Below are 19,753 nucleotides of genomic sequence, written 5' to 3'. Positions count from 1 at the left end.
AACGTCATTTTCTTCAGCTGCTGTCACTCTGCTGCTAATAACTCAGGTCGACTGAGGAGCTCTGGCTGTGCAGTATGTTAATTATGTGAGCAAATCCAACTATGATGGCAAATGAGACAGCTCGTGTGCAGTTTGACCTCATGGTGTCCCAACAAATGTTACTACAAGATTTTTTTTATGTCTTTATGCTGGCGAGAGCTGAAGGTAGAGGCTTTATGTTGGCAGGTCGTCAGTCTCTCTGTCCGTTCCTTTCTTGTGAACGCGACATCTTTGGATTTCCTCGAGGGCATTTTTTCAAATGTGGCTCAAACTTCAACTTGGACTTGGATGAACTTATAAGATTTGAGTAGTCAAGGTCAAAGGTCACCACCACCTCACAAAATTTTGCCCATAATTAAACGAAATCATACACTAGTTATGACAATTTCACGCAGAAGTGTGGGCAGACTCAGTCCACAATGGCGAGGTGGTAATTCTTGTTTGGTAAAGCTTTATTTTACAATCCATAATTTCCAAATAATTTCAATAGTCAAGTGTCAAAAGTGACTTTGAAGTTAGTAATGTTGACCTCATATTAATGAATATGATGTATATAAAATGCAGTGACTCAGATAAGGCGTCAAACACGTATTGGCTGTGTTCAGATGGTAAAACAAAGATGATGCCATTGTAATATAGTTTCTAGATATCAAATGTTTTTATGCAAACAGGAAATGAAGAGCTCACTAACTATAAGTACAGGCCTGTCCTCACCGGCGCCTGGTCCACTTCAGCCCAGTAGGTGGCGGTATTTTTGCTTTATAGCATTGAGGGTCAACAAACAAAGCCATAAGGAAGAAGGAGAAGAAGAAGTCCCGGGTGTTAAAGGTTCGTTGATTGGTTACTTTAAGCAGGGAAGTTTGCCGGCGTGGTGCGCACTCCGCTCACATTGGTGTCTCCGGTACGCTCCCGTTTAGCCTTCCCGCTTCTGCGCAGCTCGATCCGGCCAAAGCTATTCAGCTTCTCCCCTGTGTCTGTTTGCCCCTTGTGAGCAGCATGTCTGATTACGACGGTCTGTCGACTAATGGAGTCGGCGCTGGGATGAGAAAAGACGCCTTTGCTGATGCTGTACAACGAGCCAGACAGGTGAGTGATGGACTCAGCCTAGGAGAAGACAGCCGGCGAGCTAGTTAGCTGGTGGGAAACCGCAGCTAGCTTAAGCACCCGTGACGTTAGCTTGAGTTAACAGGCTAGCTAGCGAGCTAATAGCGGTGCCATTCATTTGTCTAACGCTTGCCAGGTTGAGCGGTCAAATACATGTTTGCGGGCTGGATTTGAGCAGCAGCCGCAAAAATGTAGGTCACTCTTTCATTTAATAAAAAGCGCTCGTCGCCAAGGGGAGCCTCAGGTTAGCTGTTAGCTGTTAAGTTAAATGTACTAGCTGCTTCGGCTAACGGGCTAGTTACTACAGTTAACGGCGAGCTGATGATTAAGTTTCATCCTCCTCAATGTATCAAACCACATTTTAGAAATAAATTGATCAATTAACCCGCATTGACCTGACATGATTGTCATGAAGTAAGGTCAACTAACACATTTTGTAATATTGATAAGTAGCATTTAATGGACAAAAGGACGCTTGAGTGTTGTGTAGTGACTATAATTCTAGTAACTCACTCGTTAGCTAGCTGTTTGAGGTACGATGCTCGTTAATGTATAACTACTGTTTTTAAACTTATTTAGTCCGTAAACTGGTCAACAGCAAGCACAGTTGTCCAAGAGCTCAAGGTTACAACATTTTCTGTCAGAGGAACAAGCCCCAAATCTAAATATATTATAAAATCTATATATTAATATATAAATTATTATTATTATTATTATTATTATTATTATTATTATTATTTAACATTTAAAAAACTGAAAATGGAGGGTTTTTTTTGTCATTTTTGCTTTTTAAATTAAATGCTCAAGAAAAAGGATGAATTGATTAACGAAATTGTTGCTGATTAACTTTCTTTAAGCTTTACACAAGGTGCTGTGAATGCACTGTTGGTTGTAATTAAAGTAGGAGTACTCTAGCAATGTAATATTGTGCTTCCATAAAGTTTCTGTCACTTGTGTGACAGATTTATTAATGAGAAATGAGGCACAGATATCCTGACTTTGATAGTTTGGGCCAAGCTCTGCCTGGTAGATGTACATGTCTTTCGTCACCCTGAACAAATTTCATATTTGTCGTCTCCGGGCCCAGAGAACCCCCAGATGAGGTCATCTCATGAGTAGATTGGTCTTCATGTGCCACTTTAAATGAGATGATCTTTCTTTAAACTTAATCTCAATCATACAATAACATATGCTTAAAAGGTCACTTACTTTTGATAGTGATGTTGAAATACACTTACTTAAACTTGAAAGGTCATCATGACTATTTTAGGGTGTATTGCAGTCACTTCATCCGGTATATGTCTTTTGTCTTTGTAGATTGCAGCTAAAATCGGTGGAGACGGAGTTCCTGCAGTGAGCAACAACGGAGGTGCTGAGAACTATCCATACGCAGCACAGAAAAGATCCCTGGAAGAAGCAGGTTAAAAATCAGCACAAACAGCCACTTTGTCTGCTTTTTGTTTGTCCACATTGTAAGCTTCACTCTTTCTTTTGCTTTCAGATGAACCTGATGCTAAGAAGGTAGCATCACAGAGCGAAATAGATTCTGCATTGTGTACGTTAAATACATAAATTGAGCCTATTACAAAGACACACTTGACTCAGTTTCCAACCACTCACAATTTTTCCTTCTCTTGCAGCTATTGGAGCTCAGCTGGCTGCCCTGTCTCAACAAAGGTACAGAGTGACTTTTAGTGTGTCTTTTGCATGAACACTTTAGGTGTTTGTGGTTATGTTGTATATATTATATCATGTTTGTTTTTTTGTTTTTGTTTTTTTACCTGTCTGCAGTGTTAGGCCCTCCACAATTACAGAAGAGTGCAGGGTGCCTGATGGCATGGTCGGTCTGAGTGAGTACATGCCCATACATATCTTAAACCACAGACACAATGGCTCGTTGCTGCGTTACTCTGTTCAAGCTAACATCTAAATGTCTTGGCTTTCGTCCCTAAAGTCATCGGCCGAGGAGGTGAACAGATTAACAAAATACAGCAGGATTCTGGCTGCAAGGTCCAGATCGCGCACGGTGAGCTATGTTCTAACTCTACATTTGCCAAATAAAACAAATTGTAAAGGATTTTCCAGTTGCTACATATTTTCATATTCATTCACAGACAGTGCCGGTCTTTCCGAAAGAAGTGTTTCTCTGACTGGCTCACCAGATGCCGTAGAGTAAGTTGGCGTTCACATTTAAAACAATATATTGCTCATTTTCCAATGCAACTACTCTCCTTAAATCTCAAAGACAAAATTGGGTTTTCATTCATGAGTCTCTGTACATGTCTGCTCAAAGCTGAACTTCTCCAGAGATTGATGGCTAGGCTAATCAGACAACACACAATGTGTTGAAATTTTGTTTAAGCTTCAGAAATAGGATAAGATCTTGCACAAATTTCCTGTTTACTTGTGCAATGCAAACAGCTTTCTCTATTGGGATGATTTTTTGAAGTGTTTCATCTCTACGGCAGTACTTCCTCTCAGGCCTTGTACACTTGTCCTTTGCTGGCATTGCACAATATGCTCTGCTATGGCACTTAATCTAGTCTTAATCATTTCTAGCTCATAACTAGCTGTGATTGATTCATTGAAAGGCGGTTAACAGCATGCAAGGCACACCTCAGGCGCAAAAGTATCTAAGCATGACGTGCACAGACTTAAAAAAAAACTTATCAGTTTTCCTTTTTTTTAACTTCTAAGAATGGTGGTTGTTGTAGGATTAAGGTCAATGGATATCAAGAGCTGTACTTGCAGCCTTAGGGCATATATACAATAGGGCCTGACTTGATTGCACAGAAAGATGCAATCAAAGCATTGCCTGTTTAGAACTGCAGCTGGAGACTGTGGCACACTGTAGGTGCAGCTGGAGCTTCTTGCACTGCCTGTAATAAGACAGAATAGTGTGACCCATTAACTAAATGTCTTGTATGCCCCCTTTTTTTAAATTTGAATTTGCTTCCAGGAGAGCCAAGGCACTTATTGATGACATAGTGTCAAGGGGTCATGAGTCATCCAATGGACAGTCAGGTTCCATGCAGGAGATGATCATCCCTGCAGGCAAGGCCGGCCTTATTATAGGCAAAGGAGGAGAGACCATTAAACAGCTACAGGTGAGAATCACAGACCAACTTAATGTAACTGTGATCATTTGATTACGCTGTACAAATGTTAGAGATAAAATGATTATTAGAGGAAAAGTGAATTTGCCCCATGTGTTGTGTAATCAAGTAAAATGACTCTCTGTGTCTGTGAAATCTTAGGAGCGGGCTGGAGTTAAAATGATTCTTATTCAAGATGGATCCCAGGGTCCCAACATCGATAAACCCCTGCGCATCATTGGAGACCCCTACAAAGTGCAGGTACTATTTTAAGGAAATGATGTTGGTTAAGTGGTGGATAATTTATGCCCACATACTCTTTAAATTATCTTCCTTGTGCTTCTTTCTTTTTTTTTTTTTTAGCAAGCAAAGGACATGGTTAATGAGATTCTACGAGACCGGGATCATGCAGGTTTTGGAGACCGTAATGAATACGGATCGAGGATGGGTGGAGGAGGAGGAGGAGGTGGTGGTGGTGGCGGCGGCGGCAACGGGGGTGGCGGCGGTGGCATCGATGTAAGTAATCTGTTTGTTTCAAAACAAAAGGCAAAGTTGGGACAATCTGCGTAACATAGTGCACTTTTCTTTACTGAATAATATGTTTCCCTTATTTTAATCATTGGGGAAGCTCAACCACTTTCAGCAGTTATCACAAATTTTTTTTTTTTTGTAATTCTGCAGATAGCTGTGCCCCGTCACTCTGTGGGAGTTGTTATTGGTCGAAATGGGGAGATGATCAAGAAGATCCAGAGTGATGCTGGAGTGAAGATACAGTTTAAACCAGGTGAGTGCTCCAAATATTTTCTGGAAGATTATACTGCATCCTTTTTTCTTTTTCTTTTTTTTTTACCATTTTGTTGGCAAGAAAAAGGTCACTTTTATCAGTCAGTTTTATTTTCTTGTATTTAACCTCCTGCACTTCTCTTAGTTCATCATTCCAACGTCTCTTACAGCTGCAGCTAGTTAAAATTATAGCTACTACAATATTGACCAGGTATAAAGAAATATGCATCCACATCATTACCAGGGTGCCCATGAGTCCTTGAAAGTTTGTAAAAAATTTTTTTTTTTTTTTAATGCTTTGAAAGGTTTTGCATTAGAAATAAAGTAGACCTGTTTCAGTGATGGCGCTTGAATTTATATCAACATCGGTAAATAGGCTACATTCCGCTGCCTGCTTGTTTCTTGCGCCATTTTCTGCCATGTTGTCTGTAAATTTCTGTAAAGACTGATTGGGATGGAAATTCTCTTCTTCCAGTTGATTATTTGTCTTCAGTACCTGTCAATAAACCTGCCTGTCCCTTTGTCTTCCCTCACAGATGATGGTACAGGTCCTGACAAAATAGCCCATATTATGGGTCCACCTGACCAGTGTCAGCATGCTGCTTCAATCATCACTGATCTGCTACAGAGCATCCGTGCCCGAGAGGAGGGTGGTCAAGGGGTAGGTAGAGGGTGCAGAGGCAGGCCTTTTAACATGTTTATCTTGATTTCTGTGTTTATGATGGAACAAGGAAACAGGGCTTTGCTGTTGAACAGTTAAACCTAATGTGAGGCGTGTTTCTCCCCCCCCCCCACAGGGTCCCCCTGGTGCAGGTATGCCGCCTGGTGGGCGAGGACGGGGTAGAGGCCAGGGAAACTGGGGTCCTCCAGGAGGAGAGATGACCTTCTCCATTCCTGCACACAAATGTGGGCTTGTCATTGGCAGAGGAGGAGAGAATGTCAAGTCCATCAACCAACAGACCGGTGCATTTGTGGAGATATCTCGTCAGCCTCCACCGAACGGTGACCCAAACTTCAAACTTTTCATCATCCGAGGGTCTCCGCAACAGATTGACCATGCAAAGCAGCTTATCGAGGAGAAGATTGAGGTGCGTTTAAGTGACTCTCGGAGCAGAGAAGTAATACACATTTCAAACATTGTAATTGATTCGTAATTTGAATGGTTTCGTTTTGCTGTTTTTTTTTTTTTCCCTCCAGGCTCCATTGTGTCCAGTTGGTGGTGGTGGACCAGGTCCAGGAGGCCCAGGTGGTCCAATGGGTCCCTATAATCCCAATCCTTATAATGCAGGGCCACCTGGTGGTGCTCCTCAGTAAGTACAGCTAACAAACACTTGTATGCAGGAATTTTGAGTTTTCTTTCAGGGGAGAGTGATTTTTAAATAAGCATTTTGTGTTTAAATGCTTCTGTCCTTCTCTGCAGTGGCGCTTCGCCTGGTGGCCCCCAGTTCTGTCCTCAGGGTTGGGGAAATAACTATCAGCAGTGGCAAGCTCCAGGCCCACATGACCCCAGTAAGTATCCTTTTTATATTGTGCGCTAAATTAAAATTATTCAGAACCTGTTCTTACCTCAACTGTTCTTTTAAATAAAAAATAAAAAATCCTTAATCCTCCCCTTTAGGTAAGGCAGCAGCAGACCCAAATGCAGCATGGGCGGCCTACTACGCACAGTATTACAGCCAACAGCCAGGGGGTGCCATGGCAGCTCCGACACCTGGAGCCCCTGCAGCAGCAGCACCAGGGGACCAGAGCCAAGCAGCGCAGGCCCCTGGGGGCCAGCCAGACTACACTAAAGCTTGGGAGGAGTACTACAAGAAGATGGGCATGAGTAAGTGGGATCTACTCAGACACAGTTGTATGTACTTGGGTTAACTGAGCTTTAATCTACAAGTTTCTGTCTGGGGGAGTTAACTGAGTATTACATTTAGAACTATTAGTATTGTAATTGGTACCATTAGATTAAATAAGTCAGTCATGCTGATGTCAATAGCACACCTCGAAATGAAACAATACATGACTATGCGTGTTGTTTTTCCAGCCCAGCCAGCTGGAGGGGCAGCAGCTGCTCCAAGTGCAGCACCAGCTGCCGCAGCAGCAGCAGCGGGAGGAGCTGCCGCTGGAGGCCAGCAGGACTACAGCGCAGCCTGGGCTGAGTACTACAGACAGCAGGCTGCCTACTATGGGCAGGGAGGGCAGGCGCCTGGTCAGGCAGCTGCTCCACAGCAGGGACAACAGGTAGCACATCCATGACCAGTAGGGCTGGTTGGGTACCGTTCACATTTGAACTGGCAACAATGCCCAGTGGTACCTAACCTTGTGGTCTTATTGTCTTAACTACTGCAGTGCGTTCATACTGCAATACTTCCCCATTTATAGTTCATAATTAAAGTACTGTTGGTTTCACAACGAGGTTTGTAGCCAACAATCAAGAAAACCTAAGACAGTCAAAAAAGCCCAGTTAATTCCAACAACTGATCCAATCAGCTTTACCTGAAAATGTTCAAGTTGTCAATGCCTCACTTAGTTTCATCATCCATGCAGCATTTAACATTTAATTTTAACTGCGGATGCTGCAGGGAATGTGGCTTTCAGGCTATCGAATGCAGTACACTCTTCAGCTTTTAGATACATTTTGTGTTTGACCAGGTGTTTCCAGGGGTCAGGCATGTTGCACAGGCCAGCTTCGCATTTTGCATTATAAATATTGCAGCAGGGTTGTCTGTGCCGAGTTTTGAAAAGCAGTGGTGATGTCATCTTGCTCTCTATCTCTCTGTACAAAGTTGCACTCTCACCCAGGTGCACTGTCGGGTACAAACACTTTGAGCCAATTGATTTAGTTTGAATTGTTGATCTGTAATGTGCTCATACCCTTTTTAAAGTACAAAGTTCAGTGCCTGGTTAGTAATGGTCTGCGTCCAAAACTAACCATCTAGCTGCCAAAGTCTAGTAAGCTAAAAACTAGAACCTGGCAAGAACACATTTACTGGCAAAAATATTGGATTGTTTTCCTCACTGTTTTCTGCACCATTTTGTGTTTTAGAATGAAATTCTGTGACAATCAATACACATTAGATGATTAGATGTTTGTTATCAGTCATGTGTTTTTTTTTTTAATCCTAATTGCTATGAAGTCATTCTTGGTGACCTCTGGTGTTGCCAAATAAAAATTACAGTCATGAAAATCGTGCAGCCAGACAGTTATTGAATAGATATCACTCTATGTAAAGGCAGCTTAATTGGTTTATGTCAATCAAAGCTCTACATTGTTAAACAGGAACAAAGCTTTAAGAACCAGCAAAAACAAAATGCAGTCAAAATTGTGACCTTTAATGTACTATCGGCACTATTTTGTACTTGATAGTTGTTAATTATCGATTCTGCATGAAAGTATCTGTATTTATGTACTTTGGACACCATGAGAATTTTTGCATTTCTTTCTTAAGCAGACTGATTAATTCACATTTTGTGTCATTTCAGGCCCAGTAAACGATTGGCTCGATCTGTTGGATGGTTGCAATGGCTCTCTGGACTTGTTTTTTCTATCAAGAGATTTCATTTTTGGCTTAAACAAGACAACGCCACAGTTTACTCATCCACCCAGACATTTTCTATTCCAACATTCTTGTTTTTTAAAGTCAAAATTGAAGAACGAAAAAAGGGAACACATTTTGTCCATGCATCGAACAAAGCACTATATAACTACATGGGTTATGATTCAGTTTGTCCCTGAATCAGTTTCACGTCTCCCACAACTTCGTATACATCTTATCCTTTTTTTTTTTTTTTTAAAAATGTGAAATGACGAAGCATCTTTGCTTACAAGCTCGCACAACAGCATCTCAACACTGACTGACATTTAAGAAGTTTTTACCCATCAATTTCTTGAGGGTAAAATGCAGTCTAGCAGTATTTTGAATATATTCAGAAATTATGTTTGTAAGAAAATACAGAAATGTTGGTCTTTTTCTTTTCTTGTTCTTGGTACTTTTTTTTTTTTCTTTTTAAACTTCATTTTTAAAAACATTCCCAGTGTTTAAATTGCAGGTGCATTTCTTCCTGCTGTCATGATTTCTTAGTTTTAATTTTATTCAGTGTAATTATTTTCCTTGAGGGGTGTGTGTGTGTGTGTGTCTGTCTGTCTGTATACAGTGTATGCTACTGAACAGAAAACTGTGTGCAAGTTGGCTATAATAAGGCAGTAACTGTCCTACAGTATGTAGGTTGGTTGTGTGTGCATGGATGTGTTTGTGTGCTTGACTGCCCCCTTTTTAATTTCTGTATTGTTGAAGATACTTTTTTTTTTGTTCCAATAGGATCCGTTACTGTATGCTGATTTTTTTTTTTTTCTTTTTTTTTTTTTAAATGTTATTTTTTACAGCTTGTTTTTAAATACTTAAATAAAAAGGTTCAAATCACCAGTTTCTTTTTTTATTTGTGTGGTCAGTGTGTTTTGGGAGTTGGTTGTTTCCCATTTAAGACTTCAATGCAACAGTTGTGTCAGATTAAACGTGTTTGGCTTGTTCCACATTTTATTTCTCTTGTCTTTTATTTCTTTTTCTTTTGGAAGGGGCACTTACTATAACAAACCTGCTTGGGTGCTTCAGTAGTGGCTTTCTTCAGGGTGTCACCTCTGTCCTGTTCTACCTTTGTTTTGGTTTTGATGGATGCATCCACCGGCGAGTCAGGGCAGTCTCGTGCAGCCCGTGGACCAATCAGCGACCGTCCTGACTGCAACGAGGGACCGCAGTTGAGTGGGAGATGGCGCCCAGCTCGAAATCCGAAAAGGACGATAGCAAACAGAAAGCTCAAAGAAAACACAAAGACCATGTCGTGAAGCTTCTCATGCGTGGGAAGGTAGGCAATACACAATATGAAACAAAATACGAAGAGGGTGTTTCAGACACAATGCAAGGTTGCTTCAGTGAAAGCTTCCCTGTCTTCAGTAGCCTCTCTGGCTAGGTTAAGCTAGCTGCTAACCTGCTCGGAAGCTAACTACGGTCTAATGGCAAGCAGATGGCTAATTAGCTAATGCTGTAAAGTATGTAACCATTGAGTGTGCCCTGCCTTCTAGCAATGCTTCACGGCATTTGTCTGTCTTGTTGTGGTTTGTTAATAGGCCCATAGGCATCCGGACGTAGATGAACAGTGTTAGCATGCTAGCTATTAAAGCCAATGGTAAACACCTTCATATTGAAAGCTCAATCGACGTTAGCTTAGGTTAATCCTCATCTGCAACTTGCAGGAACCACCAGCACATAGATGCATACTCAACCTTCAGACTTTACGTTAATCATTGAACCATTTTACCCTACAGTGAACTGATCTGCTGTGTGTGTGCTCCAACCTTTTAAATACTCAAGTGTGTTGTTACTGTGCAGGACATTGAATGAAGCTGGATTTCCACTGTGGTTTGTTCTGAATTCAGAGCAGTCACCAATGGAAGGGCTTTTCCATTAACACTGCAAGTCCTGTGTCTTTTATAAACTGTTTGCACTGTGTATTTGTTTATTCCACTTTCTTGCCTGTTCTGCAGCTATCAGGACAGTTTTCTCAGCGGCAGTTCACGAAGCTGCCACCTCGAGTGTGTGTCCCATTAAAGAACATTGTCAGCGAGGAGTTCCTGAGAGCAGGGTCAGTGTGTTTACTTAATGGTTTGTTGTCATCAAGGATCTTGTCTCATACAGCAGACTGCAGTACACCTTCTTTTAGCTCACACAGATGTATCGGATTTGTGCATCTCTACTTGCTAGTGACCATTATGTGAGCATTTACCACGTGTTATGTTGTTCAAGTTGAGACATGTATGACAGTGGACTGTCTGTTTATTGGGTTCCAGACATATCTTTCTTGGCTTCACCAAATGCGGCCGCTACGTTCTGTCCTACACCAGTGACTGTGGAGAGGATGATGATTTCTCTTTCTATACCTACCATCTCTATTGGTGGGAGTTCAACCTGCACAGTAGACTCAAACAGGTAAAGGAAAGGAAGTGTTCGCACTTAAAACACAATCAAGCAGGTTTAAAGACGGTCCAACAGAGGACTAATTATATGCGATACCGTGTCCCATTCCATTTACTCCTTTGTCTCATGTCTGCGTTGTCTCTTTAGGTCCATCATGTACGTCTGTTTGCAGGAGAGGAAATCTACAGTGACCTGTACCTCACTGTGTGTGAGTGGCCAAATGACCACTCCAAAATTGTCATCTTTGGCTTCAAGTAAGGAATAATAAACACATCGATCAGCAGTCATATGGAGCTGATTCAGTTTAAGCTGGTATTATGTTATTGTAGTTTTTAGTTAATGATAAGTAATTTTTGTTTTCTACCAGCACACGTAGCTCAAGCTCTGTTCTGATGAACTTAATGATGAGTGATGAAAACAACAGAGACATCTACATCACCATTGCCTCAATGCCTCCTCCTAAACCTTGCTCACACTGCTGCCCAGTTCCTTCAGCAACAACCATACGCACAGGTAAAAACACACACACACACATTACGTTACTATTCTCACCGCCTTCATCTCTCTTTCTCTCTCATCTGACTTCCTGCTTTTCTCTCCCCAGGAAGTGGTGAGTGTCTGGAGCATGGCTATGTGCTGAACAGCAGGTACCAGGTGGTGTACCCTTTCCCAACTTTCCAGCCAGCTTTCCAGCTGAAGAAGGACCAGGTCATCCTGTTAAACACTAGCTACTCTCTGGTGGCCTGTGGCATCTCACTCTGCCCAGGTAACACATATACGCCAATAGTAGACTAAGCACATTGACTTAAACATGTCTGTTTCATGTGACTAAAATCATATCATTTGTTAGACTTTGTCAGTTGCGATCCAGTACATAGGGGGTAGATAGAAAAATGGGTCAGATTGTGCCATTTTGTGGCAGATAAATACTTTTCCATCTGTTCTTAGTTCAAGCTGTGCTCAAACATCTTTCAGTTTGAAAGAGAGACTGAAGTGAAAGACATGAAAAAGACCACTGTCACATTGTCACTTGTCCTCCATGTCAGTACCCAATCCTGCCAGCTGCCTGATCGGTACTGCGCTTGTGCAGCTCTCAACAGAGATAAGAAACTAGCAATATGTGGCACTCCTTAGCAACCTCCATCATCAGCTCCAAAAAGAAAATGTGTCTAATTCAGAATATTATTGGATGTAGTACAGTACCTGTACCTCTGCTACTTCCTGTTTTCCCTTTTTCCAGTGCGTTCTTGACAATGAGAGACCAGAAGGAAAAAAAACAGCATATACACAGTAATTTAGGTGTAAAAATGGTACAAGATGCACACTTATAAAGGTGAATGACCAATTGTTACTCCTGATAGTCATTTTCAGTCTCATTAAGATGAGATAATCCTTTATTGAACCCCAGAGGGGAAATTCGAGTGTTGCAGTAGCACAAGGACAGCAACGCAATAGGAAAATATATATATATATATATATATATATATATATATATATATATATATATATATATATATATATATATATATATATATATATATATACATAAGTACATAATATAAGTATATGAATAGAGTAAATCAAATCAATCAATTGCGGCACACATATATTACCCACAACTAGGCCTGTCACGATAATCAATAAATCAATTAATCATACGATAAATTAAAATGAGCTCGATAATTTTGCTGGCCTCGATAATTTCCATGTGCATGCTTGTTTGTTTTCCTCTGTCTCTCACTAGAACCCTCTTGTCAGTCACTAGCCCCATTCACGCAGCCGTTTGCATGCGGGGATACTGCGCCAATTCTCCGCATCCGCCTTTGTGTGAACGTTTCAGATGCGGTGAGGGGTGAAATTTCGCTGCGCCTCCGGAGATAGTATCAGAGGCAAACCGAGCCGGCGGCGCGGAGCGAGGGCGTGTCGATCTGATGGTGTTGGTGTCTGATAACTCTACAGATCCTTCACTCAACAAAATAAAAATAAATGTCCCACAAAGCAACGTTACAGGACCAAACAACAGGAACGTAGTAACTGGTCGTGTCTTTGGCAACTTATGTGAGGAAAAAAATACCGCAGTTATTCGTGGAGAAGTGTCTGTCAGCCTGTCGGTCTGACCGACTCTTCGTCACATTTCTGCCCGAAAAACAGCGTCTGTCCCCGGCAAAAAACTTTAACTCACCAAGTGTCTGTCAGCCTGTCGGTCTGACCGACTCTTCGTCACATTTCTGCCCGAAAAACAGCGTCTGTCCCCGGCAAAAAACTTTAACTCACCAAGTGTTAGTCGCGCGACGGTCAGTTACTGTTGTCATGGTGACGGTCAGCCCTCCCGAGAGTGAAATAGTCAGACAGCGTCCAGTTTACTGATGGCGATTATGTAATTATGTAAATGATAGAAAAACGTAACTTTGTCACTTTCCAGGATGTTTGGTGTGTCAGGATCTCAATCACAACACATTATAACAGCATCCATATGATTATAAACAGACAGCTGGTACATGTTTAGATTAACAGGAGGACACCGGGGAAACACCTTGAAAAAAAACACATACGTCATCATCATCACGTGTACCGTCACGCCTCCGCATCGCTACAGACAATGGTGCTAACATTGTTGCTGCAGTAAGGAACCGTGGCTGGCCATGGCTCAATTGCTTTGGCCACAGCCTCCATCTTTATTTATTTTGGATATTTAAAATGTCTTTTTCACATTCCAATGTTAAATATTCTTTAGAAATAAAGGTTTATTGATCTTTGAAAGGGTGTACTTGCGTTATTATGCCATTATCATTATATTAGTTGAAAAATGGTCTCAAAGCGACAATATTATCGTTTATCGCAATAATTTCTAGGTCAATTTATCGTCCAGCAAAATTTGTTATCGTGACAGGCCTACCCACAACTAGTGTTATACCTACACTAATTGTGAAATACCATCTTAAACAAAGTGAACAAGTGGTGAGATTAGTAGTAGCAAGTCAGGAGTACAGTATACGTAGTATTTTTAATCCACACCTATTAGGATTTTTCAAGCTGACATTGTTAAGCCTTGTTTAGGTTATTTTTCCTTTCCCTCTCTGTCTCTTGCAGGTAAACAGGGTCAGACATCACAGATCCTTTACACAAAGAGAGCGGCTCTGTCAAGTCAAGTCTCAGCTGCTTTTTCCTCCACCTCCTCGGTCTCTGCTTCTTCGCTACCTCAGGGATCTCCTGAAAGCCGGCTGCCACCTAGCAGACCTGCTCCAGTTCCCTCATCTCCGAGCCAGTCACAAGCAGCTGTGCGAGCCCGGGAGTTCGCTGCTGATCTCTTCAGGCGGGCCCAGGGAGGAGGAGGAGGAGGAGGAGGTAAAGAAAATGAAGGCCAGACAGAAAAGAGAAAAGCTGATAGTGGTGAAAAAGAGACAGCACGTGTACCAGGAGACAAAGGGATAAATGTAGAGAGGGGGAGAGAGGAGGAGGATTCTAGAGAGAGGAGAGAGGAGGAGAGACGGACTAGTTTACCACACGCGTCAACATCGACTGGGAGCCGCAGTTTGCCACAGTGCACTGAACAAGTGATGTCTCCTGCCTCCACTTCCTCATCACCATCATCCCCTCCAACTCCGTCCTCATCCCAGGAGACTGGCCCCAGTGAGCCTGGATACGTCAACTATTCACGCCTACAATACTGCCTCCAACAGCCAGGGGCAGCAGAGCAGAATACAGGAGGTGAGAGGAAGAGGAGGACACAGAGAACAAGTGATTTAAAAATGTCTTAAGCTGCTGAGCAGTGTTTTTCCTCTCTGTGTCTGTCTCTCCAGGATATGAAGATGACAAAGTTCAGCTTCCTTTCACAGTCACTGACCTTAAAGGACGAAACCTGCAGCTCGTCACCGGGCCGCACAGCGGACAGGTGTGTGATGTGCCAGTGTATCTGTGGCTGTAAATTTAGAAACATTGGAAAATAGCCACAACATTTCAACCAGGGACAGTTGAAGAGTATACACTGATCATCTCATTACAAAGCAATATTCTTCTGGGAAACCCTGGGTCCTGACATTCACATGGCTGATCAGTGTATACATGAAGTTGTCCCACCTGTCCTGGAGATACTGGAATCAATAATCAATAATCAACTGAAGGCATTTATCTAAAAACACCGCTTCATTCAGGTTTTACAGATTGTAGCACCATCTCAGTTGTTCAATGTTTTTTATTCATTAGATTTCTAGATAAAGGGGCTCTGTGGAACTTCTGTGTTGTGCTGGAAGCCAGTCATCAGTTTGTGTTAACTGACTTCGTAAACTAACGTTAGCTTGCTCTCTGTCTGAACACTCTGTTTTAGTTCCTGTCTCTTTAAGAACTGTTTTTTTTTTGTTTGTTTGTTTGTTTTTTTCAGGAAAGGAAAAAAACAAAAAAGCATAACAGGTCTCCTCTAACTTAAAAGAAACAAGTTTTAATATGTGCGTTCTCTTGCAGAGTGTGTGCGTGGAGCAGTTGACTCTAGACTTTGAGTATCTTATCAATGAGGTGATTAGGAGCGATGCTGCATGGGCCCCTCAGTTCTGCTCATTCAGTGACTATGATGTTGTGATATTAGAGGTCAGTATACACACACACACACACACACACACACACACACACACACACAGTACTGTATACTTGCACTATATATATAATATATACATCATTGCATTCTTTAATTTGTTGCTGCAGTAAATTGATTTTTGGCTTTCGTGTATCTGAGCTGAAAAAACAAGTAAGTTGAAACATTTTGCATTTTATCTGGAGATAATGCGTGTTTGACATGTGTCAGGTGTGTCCTGAAACCAACACTGTGATGATCAACATTGGTCTGCTGTTACTGGCCTTCTCCAACTCGGATGAGGAGCACTGCAGGTACTTGTACTAAATAAACCCAAAGCCTTCTCCAGCCCTTTATCTGCCGTTTTCCTCAGTGACAGCTAAGTTTGCTTTTCTTTCTTTTTGTTCTCAGGCCAAACACGTACCATTCCAACCTGCAGGTCAGCTGGGACCTGAACACAGGTGTGTGTTGCACCGTGGGTGTCGGTGACCTCACAGAGGTTAAAGGTCAAACCAGGTGAGCAACTACTGGCACCCTCTCTCTCACACACATATCTTTCTGTCTGTCTCCCTTTTCTCTTGCTTTGCTCTGTTTAGTTCTGTTGTGTTAAAGGTGTCAATCTTGATCTCTCTTGTCAGTGGGAGTGTGTGGAGCTCTTACAGGAAGTCCTGTGTGAACACAGTGATGAAGTGGTTGGTTCCTGAAAGCAGCTCCCGCTATATTAATCGTATGACCAATGAAGCTCTACACAAAGGTAAGTTATATACACATTTGATACATACAACTCCAGATCTGTAGCAGCTGAGGAGTGTTTTGTGTACATGATAATTGAATGTACTTCTGCACACAGTTTGATACAAACATACCGTAAGTGTTACCACAAGTATTAGTTATGTTACTAGCACTTTTTGCTCAGCAGTCCATGTTGTGTATAAATGTTATTTATTTGTTTGTTACTTACACCCATTTTCTCATGTTATGTACCAGTGTTTTACCAATAAAAAAAAATCACATTTAGATTTGTCAGAGCAGGAAAAAGTGTATACAAGTGTGACGAATAACATTAATCGCTGATCTTTTAAGCATTTTGCAAAGCCATTAATGCAAGAGAAGAAGAATTCCGCATAGCACCGACAGGGAAGCAGAGCATTGTACTGCTAACAGCAAAATCTGCACCGACAGCAAGACGTATTTTAGCCACCTAAAAGAAGGCACATCTATCCGATTAAGTGCTATAAGTGCTATATTTTGAACATTTTTGATGCTTCACATTGCTGTCAGACAGCACTTTGGCACTACATTCCCTCGACCATACAACGTCCGTATTCCTACACACAAGCCCCACAGGGGGAGAACTGATGGTCTTCTACTGCAGGTAACACACTGACTAGGGATATGTACCTCATACAACCCCACATCAAAAGACCTTAAATATTACTTTAAAGGGACAGGTCACCATAAAATCCAAAACACATATTTTTCCTCTTAACTGTAGCTTTATTTATCGAACTAGATTGTTTTAGTACGGAAGCCCTAAAGGGCCATGCATTCATACATTTTATTTCCTCCGTTTTCCCGTGATAACAAGTTAATTTCATTTGTTTTCTCGAGATATCGAGTTATTATCTCGAAATAACAACTGCTGTTTTCCCGAGATAACAGGTTAATTTCTCGAGATCTCGAGATAATGAAACTTTGTTTTCCCGAGATAACAATGTAATTAATTCGAGATCTTGAGAAAACAAAACGATAGTGTAGTATATTAAATCATTGCAGGAAACATCATTCGGTGTAGCAATGTCAGAGGAGCGTCACATATCTTTTAAATCAAGGCCTGACACATTATTGTGCGTAATCTAAAAAGACGGTTAGCAAGGCTTCAGCTATATCGGCGGTGCAATCTAAGTGAGCCTGATGTCGTTGTTAACTACATAGCTGAGCAGCTACGAGGTCCCGGGCGTCTCCATAATCTCAGGCCTATCATATCATTAGTCATTATCTCGAGATTTCGAATTAATTATCCCGTTATCTCGGGGGAAAAAACAAAGTTTCGTTATTTCGAGATAATAACTCGATATCTCAAGAAAACAAATTAAATTGGCCGTAGAGATGTCTGCCTTCTCTCTCATATAATGGAGCCAGATTGCACTGGACTTGTGGTTCTCAAAGCGCCAAAAAGTTAATTTTGAAAAACTCAACAGCAATGTCTCTTTCCAGAAATCATGACCCATTTACTCAAGATAATCCATAGAACTTGTTGTGAGCAGTTTCAGAACTAATTTTCTTTGTACCAAACTACACCCGCCATCTGTATCACCAGGCAGAAGGAAGGGTGGATCTACTCATTGAAGAGAGTCTAGCTAACTTAGCTAACTAAGCTAACTAACATTACAGCTCAGCTAAGAAGGGTGCCATTAATGTTTACATCTTTTGCTGTCACGAGCAAAAGCCTCTTGTCCAGTTATTGTTCTCAGGAGGTAGTACTGTGTGTCATTCTTCGCAACAGGCCTAAAGAAACCCAGAGATTATTGTGATACGCCCTTATATTTCCTTGTCTGAGGACAAAGGTCCCAGCCACTATTGGAAGTTGTGACAGTACTTGTTTTTGAGTGTTCGTGCAGACCATTGTGAATTTTAATTCCAGCATCTCTCGTCTTCTCACCTGTAGGCTCGTCCCTGCAAGTGTTGGCAGATGTTGACCGATGTACCTGGATCGTATTATGAAGAAAGAAGAGGGCCACAAGTGTCAAAGCAACAGAAACAAAAGCACACACAGATACAATTCGACATGGCCTCGTCCTCAGTATGGAGCTCGACCTTAATCTCAGCAAAACTGCACATGTTGAGTGACTGTGCTTTGGTAAAATGTAGATAAAACACGTGTCAAATTGAAACGGAACAAACAACGCTCTGGATGAAATACTGTACAGATGAAGTTTTTTAGGTGGTCTGTGTTTAATTTTACAGGTATCATCTTTTTTGTAATCGTGTACTGTATCGTTGCAACCACCAAAACCAAGAGCTGGACTGAATCAAGGCTTAGTTTTTACGTTTTTGTTTTTATACATAAGAGCATACTGTTAATGTAGTGTGACTGTTTTGTTTTTGTGTGTATGTGTGTGCGGGAAGGGGTGTGTATGTACATATGCAATATCTGCACCTGTGTGATGTTCACAAGAGGATTTCAACCAGAGAATATGTGTGTGTATGTATGAGTGTGAGCATGTTTAATGTGTATGTAACATTTGAAAGGTTCTGCTGCTTCTGAACAAGTTGTTTCCTCACCTGGCTTGGACCAGTTCAGTCCAGCTGTGATGACTGATGTGATGATAAGGGTGCAGTATTTATGAGACAAACTGAAACCAGTACTGCATCACTTGACTCTGAACATCTTATTTTAAACCTATGTTATGGAGGTAGAGGGTTGTCAGAATCACTTGCTCACCACGCCATGTTTGCTGGCATCGAAGTAAAGACAATGTCCCATTGGGATATTTTATTAAAATAAAATGTTCAAACATTTGCTGTGCATCTTTTCTATTTAAAACGGGACACATAGATACCGAACCACTTGTTAAAGGATAAGTTCACCCAAAGATAAAAATTCTGTTATTATGTAATCACCGCCATGCAGATAGAAAGTTGGTTGAAGTTATCAGTCCACAAAACATTTCTGGAGCTTAACAGCGTTGCAGCATTCTCATGAAAAACCTTGTGTAAATTCAATTCCAGGTCCAAACTACAGTCTGTAAGTTTGCTTTATTCTCTTGAATTACTAGATAATTCTCTCTTCAAGTCTCTAAAAGTATTCAAATAAAACACGAAAATAATCCGGGCTTCTTTGGTCAAACTGGTTATGACTGCAACATTGCCCATTTTAAAGGGGCACAGATTTTCCATATTTAGTTTATTAATCACGAGGAATACTACTCAGCTGGTAAAAACAGATCATGTATTGTGTGGTTCTCGAGGAGCTTTCTAAAGTTTGAAAAAAATAAACCAGATCATCTCATTAAGGCTAAAGCGACATTATGTAACTTTTGTTGTATGTTGCTTTAACTGTTACACATTTTTAACAGATACTTAATTGCTAAACTGGAGGTTTGAGGTTTGACAGAAGGGTGCATTTCATAGGCAAACAATGTTATTGTGTTGCATTATGACACATAGAATCCAGTGGGTTTGTTTTTTTTCTTCCCTATATCTCT

General features: G+C 41.3%; 2 protein-coding genes across 2 annotated transcripts; both read left to right on the top strand.

The window, feature by feature from the left end:
* The first annotated feature begins 915 nt into the window (after window positions 1–915).
* Window positions 916–9,550, top strand: khsrp (KH-type splicing regulatory protein). Its single transcript, XM_073477360.1, has 18 exons — window positions 916–1,125; window positions 2,461–2,563; window positions 2,645–2,698; window positions 2,784–2,820; window positions 2,935–2,993; window positions 3,098–3,169; window positions 3,258–3,315; window positions 4,103–4,250; window positions 4,401–4,499; window positions 4,602–4,754; window positions 4,920–5,022; window positions 5,558–5,682; window positions 5,819–6,109; window positions 6,219–6,331; window positions 6,442–6,530; window positions 6,640–6,846; window positions 7,057–7,253; window positions 8,496–9,550. The coding sequence occupies exons 1-18, from the start codon at window positions 1,036–1,038 to the stop codon at window positions 8,502–8,504; spliced, it is 2,007 nt and encodes a 668-aa protein (XP_073333461.1). The 5' UTR covers window positions 916–1,035; the 3' UTR covers window positions 8,505–9,550.
* Window positions 9,551–9,738: 188 nt separating this feature from the next.
* dcaf15 (DDB1 and CUL4 associated factor 15) lies at window positions 9,739–19,067 on the top strand. Its single transcript, XM_073472265.1, has 13 exons — window positions 9,739–9,872; window positions 10,552–10,649; window positions 10,855–10,993; window positions 11,129–11,235; window positions 11,349–11,494; window positions 11,586–11,747; window positions 14,072–14,689; window positions 14,782–14,873; window positions 15,440–15,562; window positions 15,777–15,859; window positions 15,957–16,061; window positions 16,184–16,299; window positions 18,214–19,067. The coding sequence occupies exons 1-13, from the start codon at window positions 9,777–9,779 to the stop codon at window positions 18,267–18,269; spliced, it is 1,941 nt and encodes a 646-aa protein (XP_073328366.1). The 5' UTR covers window positions 9,739–9,776; the 3' UTR covers window positions 18,270–19,067.
* The last annotated feature ends 686 nt before the right edge of the window (window positions 19,068–19,753 follow it).

The sequence above is a fragment of the Pagrus major genome, chromosome 1, assembly GCF_040436345.1.
Source record: "Pagrus major chromosome 1, Pma_NU_1.0".
NCBI lineage: Eukaryota > Metazoa > Chordata > Actinopteri > Spariformes > Sparidae > Pagrus > Pagrus major.
Note: the sequence above shows the minus strand (reverse complement) of the source record. Positions and strands in the feature narration are given on the sequence as shown.

What these genes read in the sequence shown, in the direction of transcription:
- dcaf15 (XM_073472265.1), top strand. Translation starts at nt 9,777, where the DNA reads ATGGCGCCCAGCTCGAAATCCGAAAAGGACGATAGCAAACAGAAAGCT. An exon ending in AGCAGAGCAGAATACAGGAG is followed by an intron (nt 14,690 to 14,781) that starts GTGAGAGGAAGA and finishes CTGTCTCTCCAG; the next exon opens with GATATGAAGATGACAAAGTT. An exon ending in ATGATGTTGTGATATTAGAG is followed by an intron (nt 15,563 to 15,776) that starts GTCAGTATACAC and finishes GACATGTGTCAG; the next exon opens with GTGTGTCCTGAAACCAACAC.
- khsrp (XM_073477360.1), top strand. Translation starts at nt 1,036, where the DNA reads ATGTCTGATTACGACGGTCTGTCGACTAATGGAGTCGGCGCTGGGATG. An exon ending in GAAGATACAGTTTAAACCAG is followed by an intron (nt 5,023 to 5,557) that starts GTGAGTGCTCCA and finishes CTTCCCTCACAG; the next exon opens with ATGATGGTACAGGTCCTGAC. An exon ending in TCCAGGCCCACATGACCCCA is followed by an intron (nt 6,531 to 6,639) that starts GTAAGTATCCTT and finishes CCTCCCCTTTAG; the next exon opens with GTAAGGCAGCAGCAGACCCA.